Source organism: Hyalella azteca, unplaced genomic scaffold (genome assembly GCF_000764305.2).
Source record: "Hyalella azteca isolate HAZT.00-mixed unplaced genomic scaffold, Hazt_2.0.2 contig16262, whole genome shotgun sequence".
NCBI classification, from domain to species: Eukaryota; Metazoa; Arthropoda; class Malacostraca; order Amphipoda; family Hyalellidae; genus Hyalella; species Hyalella azteca.
Genome location: NW_025946088.1, coordinates 8,716 through 26,755, shown reverse-complemented (window position 1 = coordinate 26,755; position 18,040 = coordinate 8,716). Strand labels below are relative to the sequence as shown.

The following is an 18,040-nucleotide window of genomic DNA, read 5'->3' as shown; positions in this document are numbered from 1 at the left end:
TACGCGGTGAAAGCAGAGTTTGAACCTGGCTAGGGTAATTGGCAAGGGATTTGATAATATTTAAAACATTAATATACAACAATAATGGGCGGGTATCCGTCGGCCAGACCGATTATTCGAGTTGAATTAGTAATTCCAGCCGTTGGAAGTGTTGACAATTTCAGCCATACTGGTCTTGATTTCGAATAACACGCATATTAATCAGTAGTACGGTTTCAATGGTAATTTGTATAAATGAAATTTTTACTGCCTCATTTGTAGAGGACTACAACTATACGGATGGTTTCATTATAACGAAGAAATGATTAAAATTTGAATCAATTTAAACGCTGGTAATTATATGACCCAGAAGAACGTAGAACAGGAAGCTGGCCACTCACCTCCATGACAGGCAGACTCACTTCCATGACAGGCAGACTCACCTCCATGACAGGCAGACTCACCTCCATGACAGGCAGACTCACCTCCATGACTGCGCTCATTAATAATCTGTTCTGTCGGGACAAACATCATGCGCTCATTAATAATCTGTTCTGCCGGGACAAACATCATGCGCTCATTAATAATCTTTTTTAGGGGTCATCTTGAGCTCTTTATTCAACATTCCTGCCTTTTTAACACGAGATCTCCCAGAACAAAACAACGTGGGTATGTACAAGGGTGTCATGCAGGGTTAATAAATGTTATTAAATATTTACGAACACCACACAATTTCCACATCAAATCTAGCGACGAATCCACATCATAACTAACGACGTTTGGGCTATGACTAAACGTTTCCTTTAATGAGTAAATGTTAGGAAAATATGTTAATAAGTTTACAAAAAAAATGTCTGTAAGCTCAGCGTTCTCCCCAACTGCCCTAAGGTCAACACCAGAGTTTCTGATACACCAGCTCAAGTTTGTCAAGCAAATAAACGGCTACTCAATGACTTGGTTTACGAGGCAGTGGAATTTACATAGAATTTTGTAAACGGCCCACTAGTATATAACATGGCGATCATTGTAACATAAAACCATCACAACCAATCTAGTAAATGAATGGAAACATGCATCCCAATGAATAAAATATACATTAGTGTAAAATAATATTCACTGTAATGCGTATAAAACAACAGATTCATCTTGAAAATTGTCATCGTACAAGAGAAATACTACAATTTATTTTATATTGATAATATTCTGGAAAATTTAAGAAATTTTGCAAATAGTTTGATACCAGTGATTCTGACATCAAATTTTCAACTTCACACAAAATGAACACAACGAGCTCTCGTGCGTTCTAGCCAGAGAACACAATCCCCAGAACACAAAACCTCGTCGCTTCCTCATGCCGGTCGAGTTTATTATTGTTGTTCAGTTGCACTTTGCCGTGGCCGGCATTGTTCGCGTAATGAATCAACCAATTCAACAAATTTTGCTCAGCCAATTCAACAAATTTTGCGTATTAATCGCATTGAGCACTCACATAATGCGAGCTCTCAGATTTATAATTAAAATAAGTAATCAGAATTGTTCCTAGCGTGGTATAATTAGATATCATAAATAATTATTGTTGTTGCTTAGAAGTGAATATTGTGGCGAGTATAGCACCTCGTCATGAAAAGAAAGTATTAAAAAACATTTCAATTTTGCACCATTTTCCTCGGAGCCGATGTCCTAGTTTTTATTCGCTTGACGCACAATTAAGCGAGAGTGTATATACACGAAATACTTCGAAATGAATCGTCAAGCGTTCGAACTGAGAAATCAATCATGCGTGGAGCGTTGAAACACCTACACGTGTCACATACCTCGAATTAAATAGTTTGTGCTTTGAAAAAAAATTTTCAGGCAAAAATATCGTCATTGTAGGTTCTATGTTTCGCTCAGCATCTTGCCATGTTAGATATGAAGTCATGGTGCGCCGTTCGCATATTTTCGGTAACTGGTTCATTGTTGTCGAGATCATGACATCGAGCATGTTGCAGTACCGAGGTCTAGGTTCATTGTTGTCGAGATCATGACATCGAGCATGTTGCAGTACCGAGGTCTAGGTCAAGCTGGTTCCGCGATTGCCAATATCGCCCATAATAGGGCAACCGTTTTCACGTTCTAAGTTGGACATGTATATGTCACACGATTCTAAAGTTCGCAGCATCAATTGTTTCCACAAACAATAAAACGAAGAGAGTGCACGAGTAAATAAATTTTTCGTTGGATTACTTGTAACCCGTTGGATTAATTGTAAGATACCATCAATACCATCGAAACAAAAAGCAAGCAAGAAGACGCGTCCGTTATGCAACTTGCGAAATCGTCGCTGGAGTCTAATTAGAGAGATTAGCTTTGAATTAAGACCCTTGACGCAGGTAGCAGTCTTAACTCTTAACAAACAATCAAAATGGGAAACAAAATCGGAGAAAATATAAGCCACAGTAATTATTAATTGACCAATCTAATCAAATAAAATTAATTAGATTGTTTAACAACCAAATCTATTGAAACTACGTGCGTAATTATTTAATTATTTTGGTAATTAAAGAACGCGTTGCAGTCTTTTCATTGCCGAAACTTTAATTAATGACATGACACTGCTTTAGTGACACCACATTATTCATAATGCCTACAATTCATTATAGTTATTGATGACACGATAGGACGACAAGGCACACAAATGTAGGTCGTAATCCAGCAAAGTTAACTCATAAAACTTGCGTACACGTGAGGTGCAGAGCAGCGAAAGCGAATGTAAACGTGCAAAAAAGCAAAAGTAAGAGGAGAGCGTCAACTTTCTCGCGACTTGCTCCGTATGCCCAGCGCGTTTTTGCCACTGGACGCTACATTCTGCACTGCGAGGGATTTGTTAATTAAAGTAGTTTTTGCGTTTAGAGACACGGGCGACCTCATCGCACCCGAAACAAAACATGTGGAGAAAACATTAATATGAACTCGGAAGTTTTTTTAAGCTTTCATGAGGCGACGCAATGTTTCCATCTCATGTCTATGCACGTTATTGTATATCAATGAAAAATCAATTATATGTAATCTATAATCGAAGGATGCTAAACGCATTAAAATGTACCACTGAAATTGATCGCAAAATAATTGTTATACGACCACATGATCCCAAAATTCTATGAGGCACAACAGGGAGAAAAATAACAAAAATATAAAAGGTATTATAACACGTACCTACACAGCTGACCGATAACTCTATTCCTAACAGAACGTTTAGAATGTTGAGAGAGATGAAAATTATAGGTTACGAAGAAGAGCGGATGAAGGCCTGACAACTACGCCAGTTTATTCATGTCAGATAATACCTACGCCGTTGACCCAATCTAGCTGTAGAATTGCTATAATCAAACTGAAAAGGGTGACTTTTTTTCATTTTCGAATAGTTATTAAAATAAGCGTAACACGACGACGAGAACAATTCCGTACAAATCAGCCCCGTCTACTAATTCATTATACTTCGTTACAATTTATTAAGTTTTTCCTAATTTAAAAGCGAAGAAATTATCCTGCGGGATCTCTATATCTCAGCCGAATACATCAATATTAAAACAAGCTATAGAAATGTAGAAATTTAGTCTTTGATATAAAAATATCTATCCGTGCGACATAATTTCAAATATCTTTGATTCGAGCATGTGCTCATTCGAACTCCGCGAAAACATCACTCCGTATCACTTACATGCAGAAGTAATGTGATGTACCAAGACAAATTGAGACAAGCAACGCGTAGATTTTCGAGGAAGTGTGTGGCGGAGTTTGATGGTTATTTCTACGATGATCTGATTATGTATCACTGGAATGAGCGATTTAGGCGCCTGCACAGCTTGAGGCAGCAAAGCTCTGCAAAGCGATGACTACTATAAGACTGGAAACAATACACTTCAACTGTAGCAGCTCAACTGACGGGTCCTCGCAAGCCGCTTCCTTATATACACCAGCCCCATGAAGCCATAAGCACTTTTTGCACTCTTTTAATGACAGACAAAAACATACGTCAGAACATAGCCGGAAAAATTGAAGAGCCATTTGGATTTCCAAACGATGGTTGAATTATCCATTAGACGACGACACTAAATCACGAAACAAAGCACATCGTCGACACCTCAAAGTTGAATTTAGATAGATAATTATTTGCCATAGTAATTATGAACGTTAGAAAATTACTTTTCGCAGCTGGAGAGTAATGTATTTCAATTTTTCAATCTCGTAATTTTCAATAGACTTTAAAGGACGCTAGGGCTACGAAAAATCGTCACTGCCACTTACAATGTCCAAATAGACACGAAAAACTTCAATCTCTGATCGTTAATCAAGTAAATGTGACCAGTGTGTAGTATATAGGAAATGCTGTACTGGTTTATCAAACAAGTGCAATAAATTGCCGCTCTCGGCTCTAACTTATTGCACTTGATCTAGCGATTTCTTCATGCATCCATAATGGTAATATTCATAGAGGGAAGACGTACGAACCTATGGGCGGATCACACATACGCAGAGCTTTATGAAGCTAAATTTATTCATGTAATTCAAAAGCAATCTGACATGCAATAAAATATAGTATCAAAGAGGCAGATCAGCACTCGTGTCACAATGAGGACGAAGAGGAGATATCAGGGATATGCCAGCAGATCTGTGACACTGAAGTAATAACAGAAACAAGGCTGAGCTCATAACCAATGGCAGGAAGATTTACACAGGCCAAATTTAGAGGCATCGGCTAGACAAGGGATAACGATACCAAAGATTACGACGGGTGTTGAGAATGAGTGTAACTAGTTCCACTAATGTTGAAAAGTAAACTTTTATTTTCCCATCTTTAAACCACTCGAAATAGTTTTACACTGAGAGGGCGAGATACGAATTTCACATATAACTCGAATCCATACGAAATGCAGTCCGAGAAATGTCTCAAGGTTGAACCATCGTAGAATCTAGTCGACTGAATATAACGAGGAACTCCAACAAAAACGATGACAATAAAGTGCCAAATCAGGAGCCAGCTAGGATAGTTTCAAACAACACGTAAATACCCAGTCCATTTTCCAGCCGCGACGAACAAGAAGGGCCTTCAAACCAGCAAGTCATCATCAGGAGGCGTCCTGAGTACCCCGCGCAACGAGGCCGTGCGTGAAAAAACTCTTACAAGTTCCCACCTCCGCCAGCCCATAACAGACGTCTTTCAAAACTGCAGAACTCGCCAATCAAAGATGAGAAATTATCCGTACGTCTATTCAAGCACGTTTTAAAGCACGGCTCGTGGTCCCTGGCAACGGTGTGGTGCGAGAAATTATCCGTACGTCTATTCAAGCACGTTTTAAAAGCACGGCTCGTGGCCTCTGGCAACGGTGTGGTGCCCAGCCTGTCTCTTATACACATCTAGATGTGTATAAGAGACAGATGTATGGACGAATGATTATGTGATGAGTGGACGAATGATTATGCAACCACGATGCAGGATTGCGGGTGGGCTCAGGGGACCTTCTATCAAAACTTGCCAAGTACATGTAGCGGCCTATTTCTCGTCTGAAATTTAAGGGTTTAGCTTAAAAAGCGACGGAGCTACTAACCCGTGAGTTTTTAATAGCACGGACCTCCATCACCCAGTTGTACCACCTTCACCCAGTTGTACCACCAGCACCCAGTTGTACCACCAGCACCCAGTTGTACCACCAGTACCCAGTTGTACCACCACCACCCAGTTGTACCACTGTCTCTTATACACATCTAGATGTGTATAAGAGACAGATGGACATGAGTGCCTTGATGATGTATGGCCATGAGTGCCTTGATGATGTATGGACATGAGTGCCTTGATGATGTATGGACATGAGTGCCTTGATGATGTATGGACATGAGTGCCTTGATGATNCACACGCCACTCTCACCGCCCCCACTCGCCACTCACACCACCACTCTCACCGCCCCCACACGCCACTCTCACCGCCCCCACTCGCCACTCTCACCGCCCCCCTCTTTTTATATCTATATCAGCGCGCCTATTGTTTGGTGTGGCCAGAATTAGCGACAAAATCTTTTCAGGAAGATGAGCGAACGTTCGATGATCAAGTCAGGCTATAGTACAGGGCAGAGGGGTGGCATGAATCAATGATGAGATATCAACATACTGGGGAACCGTGACAATAAATACTGACACAAAGAGATAAACGTTAATTTATTGATAGTGGAAATGATCAATGGATGCCGAGATTTTTAACGCGCGTTGCTCAGCATTATCAATGTGCTTGCCCTGTAGACATCGCAAGCATTCTTGTCCTGCACGGTCTATAGTAGTTGGGGGCCAGTAATACCGCCATCCATACACACTCAGTCTGCACGATCAACACTCCTTCCACTCTCACTTATTACACCCGCCACTCATACACACTCACTCTGCACGATCAACACTATCGCCACTCTCACTTATTACGGCTGTCACTCATACACACTCACTCCAGTAGCTTGCCACACTCTCTAATCCCACTCCGCGCGCTCACCCCACTCACCAGTCCCACTCCGCGTGTTCACCCCACTCACCAGTCCCACTCACCGTGCTCACACTCACCACAGGTATGCAAGAAAATGATCAACGCGTGAATGCAGTTTCTTAACCACACGTACATTGATGTATGAAGAAGCGTGAAGCAAAGCAACGCGATCACACTATTACACTTTTGGAGTAAACGGGCTTACCTTTTGATGATCACCTGTTGCACTGAACGTAGTATAGTATTTGTTGAATTATATTACAAGCCCTCCCGCCCCCCAACAAAAAAAAATTAAAATAACGATATTAGCATTAAGAGTAAAATCCATAGGCTAAAAACAGCAACAATGTGTAAAGACAGAACCGAAGACTCGTGATGAACTGTATAGAAAGCAGCAAGTTTGTTTTGCGTTACAGTATATGAAGAAAAGCATTCAAGCTCACCCGAAAACTGCACGTTAGCTATGCCTGCGCCTTGACAGTATTTACTAAGTAACTTCAATATGACCGTAATTTGTAGGATCATAAACAAAAACATCATTTAGAAGCGAAATCATCTTAATCAGGGGAGGTAGAGAAAATATTTAAATAGGACATCAACATCATGCAGGGTTGGCGATTTTTTTGATTTTTTTTAAAAAATCAAAAATCAATGATTTTTTTGATTTTTTCATTATTTTTTTTGATTTATTTGATTTTTTTGATTTTTTCACCTTTTTTGTCTTTTTGAAGTGTTGTTTTTTATGTTGAAATTAGCCTACTGACAATAACAGTATGTGGATCATAATGGATGGCTAGAAAGGGCACTTATTGCCTTCAATAATGGCCAACAGGCCAAGGTTTTGTTTACCACTTAGGGATTTTTGGGTAAACAATTATTGATAAGTCTATTCATTAGCTTTGTAAAGTTTATATGGAGCAAGGTAATGGAGCTAAATATTGACCATTTAACTGGCTTCAATATACAAAAACACTTCAGGAATGCAGATCTTCTAAACATTGAAGAGTCACATAACAGATAGGTAGCTGATAGCACAGTGCACAGCACTATCAATAGATCTATAAGCTAGCTAACACATTTAAATTGTATATTGTAATCAATATATAACAAATAGTCAAATAGCTTTAAAGACTACTTATAGCCTTATAAGAATTAGCTAAGCTGCTAGCTACGTACAACGTATTGTACTCTTGATGCCTCTGTACCAAAACCATTCCATTTATTGGAACCTAATACACACTAAAGGCAACAAGTTTATATACCAATTTGTCATTCATAGTACATTTATACTAAACCATGAATAACAATACCTCAATATAAATTAAAGACTGCCACTCAATATTTTTAAATATATGAAAAAATCAAAAAAATCAAATAAATCGAAAAAATCAAAAAAATCATGATTTTTTTATAAAAAAATCATGTGATTTAATCACATGATTTAATCATTTTGATTTAATCATTGCCAACCCTGACATCATGCAAGTCCTCCTTAATTACATGCCTTCCTTACAAATAATTATATCTCAGGAAATTTAGGAACCGCCGATGGGTGACCGTCGGCCAAGCGGTGCTGCGGTGGCTATGATTTTCAACAGGGGTACAATAAATTCAATAATGTGTATAAAAGTGCATTGCTACCAGGAAAACAAGTTTCCTTCGCTTCACCGTTCCCTCGTTGCGTGACTAACGGGAAAAAGACCTCCTGTTCAAAAGGAGGATTCTAAAAATATTCTATCGATCTTATTTCCTTTACTCGGAGCCGCTTGTTCACTAGCTGAGACATCGCAATCATAGAAGCGCAACTTTGTTATTGACAGATCGTTAAACAGCGTCGAGCTACCAAAGAAGATTAGAACCACATTCTAAATTCATTGATGAAACGCTAAATGCTTCTAATGAATAAATGGTTTATATAATAAAATATAAAGTAGAAAATTGGGAAAAAATTTAGTAAAATATCAGAACCCGAGTCATGGTGGATTCCTTGCAGCAATATTACAAAGGAAAATTTGCCGCGTGACTAGTCCCGTAATATACTTTTAAAATATCTGTCAACGTTGCTCAAACAACAAATCTCTTACACGAGACTTTATCTACTAATGTGAAAAAATTTACTAGTGACAACACAATTGATGATATTGTACATAATCTTTGAGTCGATGATATTAACGATGGAGGCAGAGGCAGCATGCAGTACAGGAACAGATGTATTGAAGGTCGAGCAGCATCTGTGTAAACGCGTCTGCCCGCTGCATATGTAGTTTAAAAATATTGATCGACCGCGCGAGTCTTGGTTTATATATGCAAGAACTTTACCTTTCAAGTTTTTCGTGGTTATCGGTACCCTAAATCTCTCTATATGTATTCCACATTTAAATAAAAAAAACAAGCTTAAACAATACAGTTATTTAAATTGATATTTCTCAAAGCAACAAATATATTCAAGGATAACATAAATTTGAGCGAGCATCTGTCCTGCCAGACATGAGGGATCAGATGACGAAGTAGCAAGGCAACGATCTTAACTCTGATTGCATGGTCTAATGGTGCAAAATTACATGCGCGCTAAATTACATCTGCACATACGATGGTCAAAATATGAAGGTATAATATGATAGCGCATGAAACTGCAAGGACTAAACCGCCGTCCTTCAAAAACACTCAGTCACGCACAGACAAAAAATTTAGTCTAGCATGCTACTTTGGGGGCAAAAAATTGCACAAATTTCAAAACCAAGTTCTGGAAAAATTTCTATAGTAAATAAAACGATGAGTTTCAGGCTGAGATAAATTTGGACTGAAATCAATATTCGAGCAGAACTTGGACAGGTTGTAGCCGTTAATTATCAACATTGTTTGAGTATCGCTTCCCATTTCCTTATGATTTAACAAATTCTTAGCTCATTATATAGGCTAAGAAATTTACCTGCGTTAGATGGGTCGTAAGGACCAATACGACCCCATAAGGGTCGTATTGGTCCCATACGACCCATAAGGGTCGTATTGGTCGGTGAGGGACATTGCGTCGAACGTTTTTTTCTTTTACGCGTGCGAAATTAAATGCAGACGGAAAGTTTAACAGACCCAACGTCCTAATCACGCTATGATAATTTCCTACATAACAATCTTAAATCTTGTATTTAGACGCAAAAACGTCCCGAAAGTGACCAGCAGGCCTGTTGGGCGACTCTCAAAAGCTTCTATAATTCGTTAATAACGGCCACATTTCGCATTAAAAAGTTTTCCATCGAATATCTTAGGCGATTGGAGTCTTCTGGCAGGAGAGGCTCGCGCGCCCGTAACTGTCGATGGTATCAAACGTGTAACACGAACCATCACCTGCATTAGTGTATCATTCACTAGCAATGAAGAACAAAACCTACTATTATGACGCATAGATAATTGTTCGCTAGATGATTATTGCATTGAAAAGTTAAATTTTAGTCATTCATCTCACATAAAGTGAGATTAATGAGCCGTCGCGTTCAGTTTCATGTAGCTGCATTTAGCTGCACGGCCTCCTCCAGCTCAAAATAAATAAAGTTGATACGCAATTGAAAATAACGCACAGTATGCACTACCGGTAAAACATTATTCAATTTTAATTTTATATTAATTAATTTATGCAGATTGACTAAAATTGTGTATCTAAAGAGACTTTGACACCCATGGTAATGGTGAAAACATGTTGGGTTCCCAAGTATTACATCTAACAATGAGAATAGATAAGCCCGTGCTTGTAAAGATCGAGCAGTATGGATCTCTGAGTCCACAAGCCTCCCTCCGCCGGCCTTGACCTAACGCACAGCGCCGCAGGAAAGCTGCTGCGGCCTGCAGAAGATGGCACGAGGAAGGAGCAGGTTGCTCGTCCGTTACTATAGGGGCGTCCCTTCACCAGAGCCTCGTCAAGATTTGCTCCACAGTCACACTTTTGCTTCTTAGGGGCGTCCCTTCACGAGAGCCTCGTGAAGGTTTGCTCCACAGTCACAGATTTGCTCCATAGGGGCGTCCCTTCACCAGACCCTCGTCAAGATTTGTTCCACAGTCACAGATTTGCTCCATAGGGGCGTCCCTTCACCAGACCCTCGTCAAGATTTGTTCCACAGTCACTTCCACAGTCACCGATTTGCTCCACAGTCACCGATTTGTTCCACAGTCACCGATTTGTTCCACAGTCACCGATTTGTTCCACAGTCACCGATATGTGTAGACTTTTGCCAGCGCTGAGTTTAATTACGGTTGCGTATGCTAAAGACAGAAGCTTCAATATTTGGGAGGCCAGAGTGTAGAACACGTTTTTAAGAAGCCTTCTTCACAAGTAAAGTAAAATGTACATCGAGAAGTAAGAACGGATATTGTGTTAGAATTATATGAACGCGATTTATCTAATTCTGAGCCGTGCTGTCGATGATATCTTATCACAACTGAACGAAGATTAATCGATTTAATAACGTAAAAAATAGACGTAGGTTTAGAATTAATGTAAAATGGGGGGATTATTTGAAGAGCGTGATTATTTACGCGCAAAACAAACAAATTTTTCAGGAATAAATAATTGATTCTTGAGCAGTTCCTGGGCTGCTATCACTACATTAGGCACTAGGCAGCGTGCTGAAAAGAGGTCTAAGCGGAGGACTTACGGGAGCGTAATTTAGGAAATTAAATGACAGCCACTAAAACCATCCTTAAAATTTTTTTTAAGGATGCATTTTAGGCGACATTTTTATGGCCCAGAGTTCAAATTTCCCGTAACCGCATACGGCCTAAGAGATCTGCCGTACCAAACAGGCCTACCTCGTGCTCGGTCTGGTGTTGTGTGCCGAGTCGTGGCTAACAACGGCCGCTGCTACTGTATCTACTGTCTACCAACGGCCGCTGCTACTGTATCTACCTGTCTCTTATACACATCTAGATGTGTATAAGAGACAGGTGCAGCCACTACCGCACCTCGACATGCTCCAGAGTGAAGTCCTTGAGATGAGCGAAGCCCTTAAGTAGTTGGCCGGGCGTGGCGATGATGATGTCGGGCCTCTCAAGTACTTCCTTCCATTGTACATTACTGCGCATGCCAGCAGCCACCAGCACGCTCGTGATGGTTGTGTACTTCGTCAGGTTGCGGCACACCTCAAACACCTGTGCAAATAACGGGCGTGTAGCAGAGCCTCAATTTCTCAATATCACGAACAATAAACCATAAATAACAATTATCCATTGCACAAAAAATGAAGTAAAAAGCCATTTAATCAGGTTGCGTCGCAACTAATTTTCCTACTCAAATAATTTTGCATTTGTATGCTATTTCGCCATTCAATGAAAATTACTTGAATGCATGAGCTAAATATGTTTAAATATGTTAAATTAAATATGTAGTTTTCGATAAATACATTAGAGCCTTAAATAACAAATGATAAAAATGGAATAAGAGAAGACAATGCAATAAGTGGACAGCCTGAGCGAGGTTCATACTCGTAGCTGTCTTTCACAAGTGAACAGCAGGAGTAATATATCCCTTATGCTACTGGGTGGATAAGAGCCTCACCATTTTTTATGCGTTTCACACGTCGTAATTTAGGCAGCAAGAGTGCATAAGAAATAGCTATCATGAACTGATGCACATACAGAACACAAGCACATGGCGAAGCTAAAGCACATACCTGCACACCTAACTCTCTGGTAGGCACCAGGACCAGAACACGAGTCGCCTTCACTGGGTTCTCCTCGAGCTGCAGTAGCCGCTCTAGCACCGGCAGTAGGTAGGCGGCGGTCTTGCCAGTGCCTGAGGACGGGTGGTTAATATCAGAGAAGTAGTAACCGAATTTAGACGAATGAGACTCATAATATAATGGCATAATAGATTAATAGATATCTAGAAACATTAATGTTTCTGATATTGAACAGGGTTGTACTAGGTATCTGCCCCGGAGAGCTGCCCAAATAACTAACCAGGCAGTTGTTTTTGACATTAAAACCTGAAGTTGTTGACACATGAAATCAAAAGGAAGGTTTCACAGACAACTAAATGTAAATTGAGCAAATGTTTGAGTTTATTTCGGCATTACAATGTTTACGCTAGATTTTCCTTCTTCAGAATTGCATAGTTACTTTGCTGCAGAAGCTTTAAATTACAACCATTATTTAGGCTCGTTGCGATCAATAGTTTCCATTTCATCGATGTCTAGATGAAACACACTTTTTGAGCAATAATTGTATTTATGTATGTTGAGAATATTTGATGATAATCTCTACAAAAAGAATGACGAAATTCTTTTGGATGGAAATTAATATAAATTCAATTATTATAAGCCACATATAACTGTTCTAATTCTCAATAAAAGCTAGGCCAGTCGAGCAATTTGAAATATTGGATTTTGTACAACCCTGATATTGAATGAATAAGTTCTCATCTAAAGAGAAGTTATGACAGAAGCCCACAAGCTCCCACATATGCTAATGAGCTTTCTCTGACATTGTTGAGACGAAAAAACTGATGTGTAGCGAAAAAATCCAAAACCATGAACTTATCAGCCTAAATATCAAACAAGGGGTGACAATAACTATGATTTTTTTCTAAATTCTATCATTTTTAGCGCATTTTCTCATTTATGGAAAAAAAGCACTATTGTGCTCGCCATGTCCGTCCGTCCGTGACCTCAAGTTTTCGTCGACGAGAAAATGTGCTCTCTGTCACTCACTGCAGTGAGTACTGAGTTATATTTTTTTCTAAATTCTATCATTTTTTTCTAAATTGTGCCCACCTGTGGCCGCGCAGCCACACACATCTTTGCCAGCCATGGCCACGGGGATGGTGGCAGACTGGATGGGGGTGGGTGAGGTGTAATCCATCTTCTTGATAGCCTGGGCAACAGAACAAAGAACTCAACAATAAGACACGAGGGTTTGAATTTATAAGGTTTAACCTTTAAAAATAAATTTAAAATTCAATTAAGTAGAATTAGTACAAAATTATTCAATTTTTAGAACATATAAATGCATAGTTTCTACAAAGTGGAACTAATGCATAAAAAAAATGCATCATGTCCAAAGTATTTACTTAAAGAAATGCATTACAAACTAAATCAGGTTAACAGCAAAATTTTCCTTGAATGATCCCAAAAATTCTTGGTTTTGCTGGCATTTCTTTAATGGCGAAATTCAATACAAAACTGTTCAGAGTTCATACAATCAAACACAGATGTGTGTAGAGTGGAATCTGAGCCTGGAAATTATTAGGCTTAAAAACAAAATCTTAGGAGACGCTGACATAATATGTTAAACAAAGAAAGCTGACCAGCATTAGTTTTTCATGAAGATGCATGGATTCAAAAGTGAGTGAAGTATCTATAGGTGCACTGTCCTTGAAATATTCTTCTATATTCTTCTGTTCTTCGTCCAGCTTCGGAGCGATTTGCTGCATCCTCTTGAGACGTTCCAGACGCTGCATCTCTGAGAGCTTGACACGCACAGCTCCTGATCCAAGAGCAAACAGTTAACATGAGGCCAAAAAGCTTATTCAAATTGCACCACAGATGGAAATTTTTAAGCTAGAATCGTTTAAAAATAAGTCAATTACTATTTAAATGCTAATTTTAACAATGCAAATCTATTAAAAATCAATATTTAAGAACATGATAAAGATACTTGAGATTAACTGCTGACATAAAACCTTTAGATGCAAAGTTCATATTTATATTTTGTTACATATTATTTAATACTTATATTTATATTACAACAATTTCAAGGATAGCAATATCAGAGAACATGGCACAAATAATTTTATATCACTGATTTGTTTTCCAAGTTGCCACATGACAATTATTTGCTCTCTAATGTGGTTTATATGCAGGTACATTTACCTTTTTGAGCCTTAATGTTGGCATCCACTTCAGTCCGGATATCATCTATCATTGATATTTTGTGCTGTAAAATACAATTCAAAATATTTATACATTAAAATGCTTTTTTCATTACATTGTGATATTCCAAACATGGTTCCAGTTTCATGATATGAATATGAGATGAATGTGCATGAATAGAAATAAATCCATTCATTACATAGAGAAACAAAGAAATTGCAACTAGTTTACAAAGAAAAATTTGGCTTCATAAATAGTTTAATTCAATAAATAATTAATTGTTTATACACCTGCCAAGGATTTTCAATCATTCATTTCTTTGAAGCAAAAATATCATTGGCAAATTAAGTGGCAGCCATAGAATCAGAGTAATTCACAAGTTTCAAAGCAAAAACCCTGGCTTTATAAAAATTATATATGTCAAGGGAATATTTTGATGTAATTATCATCTATAGAAATTTGTATCAATATCTATGTGAAAATTTTTCAATACAACAGCAGGGTTTTCACCTTTTTAAGATATTTGTTGATGAGATTCTCAAGATTTTCATTAGCATTGCCTCGAATATATTTGACAACATTAGTGGATAATCCAGGGAAATTCTTCTTATCTCTCTTGATTTTATCCGCAGCAAGTTTTCTTTTATTTTCTTTGGGCTGTACTTCCCCTTCATCAGCGAGGTCACCCAAGAAATCCACATTTTTCTTACGACTCTGAAATGGAAGATTGTGTGTAACACTTTTGATTCAAAGTATATTAGTGATCTATCATGCATATATTTTGAGAATACAGATTTGCTTCCTTGAAGCATGGCACTGAAAATATATGGGCTGTTTGGACATGAACGTTTGACTTTACTCATTTCACTTATATTGGAGGAATCAAGCAACATTAAAAAATTATGCCAACAATAATGACATTAAAATTTTGAAAAGTAATTGCTTCTACTTACTTTACATTTACCTCATTTCTTCACTTATGGTGTAAGGTTTGGATGCATAAAATTTATGTTTTGCTTTTTAATGTCAGATCCCATATGCATCTTGTTCAAGCTCCTTAAGTAGATAATTATTCCTTGCAATTAGTACCTATGCTTTTGCAATACTTTGTTTCAAATTCTAACCAATAGCCATTTCATTGAACTGTATCCTAAATTCAGTTTTATTTGTCAGTACCAAAATAATACAAGAATGATTTTACTCTCATCATTATCCGTTTCCCAAAAAGGTTGTTGCTAACCTACCAACTAAAACATGTAACATGTTTTAGTCATGTTGTGACTAAAACTAACATATGACTGTGTGACATGTTTGCCTCACACCCAAGAGACACATGCAAAGTGAGTGCACTGCACTATAATTTTAAGAATTGTAATTCAGAACTCTTAGTGACAATTACCATCAATGAAAATGCATGATTTACAGTTTGAACTTGCATGCAATGTTAGGCATTGCCTTAAGTTTGACAATTTATGCAAGAGATCAAAGATCTTCAATCAGTGTGTAGGTACATAAAAATTAGCAATACACACTATTTACTAATGGGATTCAATTATACTTTAGATCAAAACCAGGACATATGCTCACCCGCTTTGAGAATGGATCACTGTGTTCAAGCTCTGAAAAGCCATCATCAGGTATTGATCTCTTCATGATGAGGATTAACACTAGAAACTTTTACCTGAAAAAAATAGAAATTATTATGCATTGGACAAATTCATCAACGCACAAAAAATGTATAAAATTTGCAACTGTAAAATAACTTTTGGCTTTAGTTTAATAAAAGAGGGTTTATAAGTTGTCCCAACTGCGGTACACAGAGACCAATATGATAATGTGCCTTGGCCTTTGATCAATAGTGGCAAAATCAGGACTCTGGGTGACCAAGTCCTATGTGTACATAGACCACCAAAGTAACATGATTTTCAGGCATTACGGTATCATAGAGATGGTGAATAAAATTTTTAATGAAATAATGGAATTAAAATGAACTGAAATATAATAAATAAAGTCTTAATAAAGTCTCTTAATTGCCACTATGTAGAGAGATATTTTCAAAAATTTGTGAATTGTGGAAATCACAATTCAACAATTAGATGAGAGCCCTTGGCAAGCCCTAGAGTAGAGAGTTATGTAGATCCAATATTTGGAATTAATTTTCAACAATTTGCAGGCAAATATGATTCTATGGATTAGTTTCAAAAAAATGCTAGCAAAATTTGTTTTTTTTTCTTAATTTTTTTTTACAGAAGAAATTTGGCAAGGTGGCTGATATTGTTCATGAGCATGCCACTCTGGAAAATTGGAAAGAAGCCACTCGTGAATGAGACAAAAAATCCTGTGCTTGCATTCAATTACAGCCATTTTTAAGCCACTTGCTCAATTCTTTCATAATTGATCCCTTCATGATTTGAGCTTTTGAGGGTTGTGTGAAAATGTAAATAATAAGAAAAATTGAATATGGATGAAACTTATCCAAAACTCCAGCTGATATTTTTACAGGTCACAATGAGCAAAAATTATAAAATGTTTTTCAAATAGATGTAACAAGTTTCACTATCTTATCATCTTCATAATTAGAGAATGACAAGAAAATTTCATATATACCATCAAACAGGTTAAAAAGGGACGGTTTTGAGCATTTTTTGTTAGTAACTTCTTACCATGAAACATTTCAGAAACAAATTTAGGCTCATTTTATAGCTCTTTGCGAGGGCTATCCAATGGCATCTTCAAAAAAATTCCATATGCTATTTGTAAGGTGCTAGATGCAATATAAAAGGCTCCTGAATTAATCTTGAAATGGGGTAAAAAGGGAATAAATAAAAACTCAATGAAATAAAACTCAATTTCAAATATTTGAAGCATGCAGAGTGTACTCATCCATTACTAACAGTACTCTGAAGTCCTCCTCTTTCATTGTAGACGATGTAGATGTAAAATAAATGACATTTTCTGTGATTTCGACTTGTTTTTCCTTTATTTATATGATATTACCATATTCATTAATTACCGTATTATTAATGTGATATTACTGTATCCATGGACATGCCATTGAGCATTGACAACGACCTTGTCCACTGCAAGCTTCATATCAGCAGCCATGTAGCATTTCTTCTGTATCTGTAAGCTTACAGGATGGTTTGTAATTTTGCACAATTTTAATCAAGCCTAGTGATTTCACTATAACAAAAAAGATTGTGAAAAACGTACCTGAAACAGAAAATATTTTAGTGACAACCATCATATGTTTTGAAGAAATAAATCATAGTTTAGGTCAATTACTTTTCATTCTATGATGCCCGGTGCACAATTCTATATATGGCATTCTATGTACAATTTTGTGACAACCTATGATGCACTCATTTTTTGATAAGTGAATTTTTTTCGCAGAGCGAGGTAAATGTACTCAAAATTCTTTGTTGTTAATCAATTTCTTTGTTAACTGGAGCCTTTGCTAACTGAGGTTCTACTGTAAATGCATTTTTAAAGGTGTCTCTAATTACCCCGGTCCCCGGGGGGTGTCCCTTTTTACCCCGTTGTGCGACAATGGCTGCCTTTTTTTTTTAATGAGATAGGCAAATTCTGTCAATTACATTTTTAAGCCAACACCTGGGTGCAACTTTACTGTAAGAAAAATTTTCAATATGGCAAATATTTTTTGCTCCAGACCTTATCAGAGGTACCATAAAATGGGGT

The 18,040-nt window shown here is 37.6% G+C and overlaps 1 protein-coding gene across 1 annotated transcript in view; it reads right to left on the bottom strand.

The window, feature by feature from the left end:
• LOC108669067 (long-chain-fatty-acid--CoA ligase 5) overlaps nucleotides 1-16,273 on the bottom strand; it is a 44,189-nt gene extending 27,916 nt beyond the window's left edge. Inside the window, exons 1-8 of the mRNA XM_018156351.2 lie at nucleotides 15,929-16,273; nucleotides 14,852-15,055; nucleotides 14,342-14,405; nucleotides 13,777-13,955; nucleotides 13,244-13,343; nucleotides 12,143-12,264; nucleotides 11,436-11,621; nucleotides 381-494 (exon numbers count right to left, since the gene is read on the bottom strand). Of these exons, the coding sequence (XP_018011840.1) occupies nucleotides 381-494; nucleotides 11,436-11,621; nucleotides 12,143-12,264; nucleotides 13,244-13,343; nucleotides 13,777-13,955; nucleotides 14,342-14,405; nucleotides 14,852-15,055; nucleotides 15,929-15,994 (1,035 nt within the window). The 5' untranslated portion in view covers nucleotides 15,995-16,273. The remainder of the gene's footprint in view (nucleotides 1-380; nucleotides 495-11,435; nucleotides 11,622-12,142; nucleotides 12,265-13,243; nucleotides 13,344-13,776; nucleotides 13,956-14,341; nucleotides 14,406-14,851; nucleotides 15,056-15,928) is intronic.
• Between the last annotated feature and the right edge of the window lie 1,767 nt (nucleotides 16,274-18,040).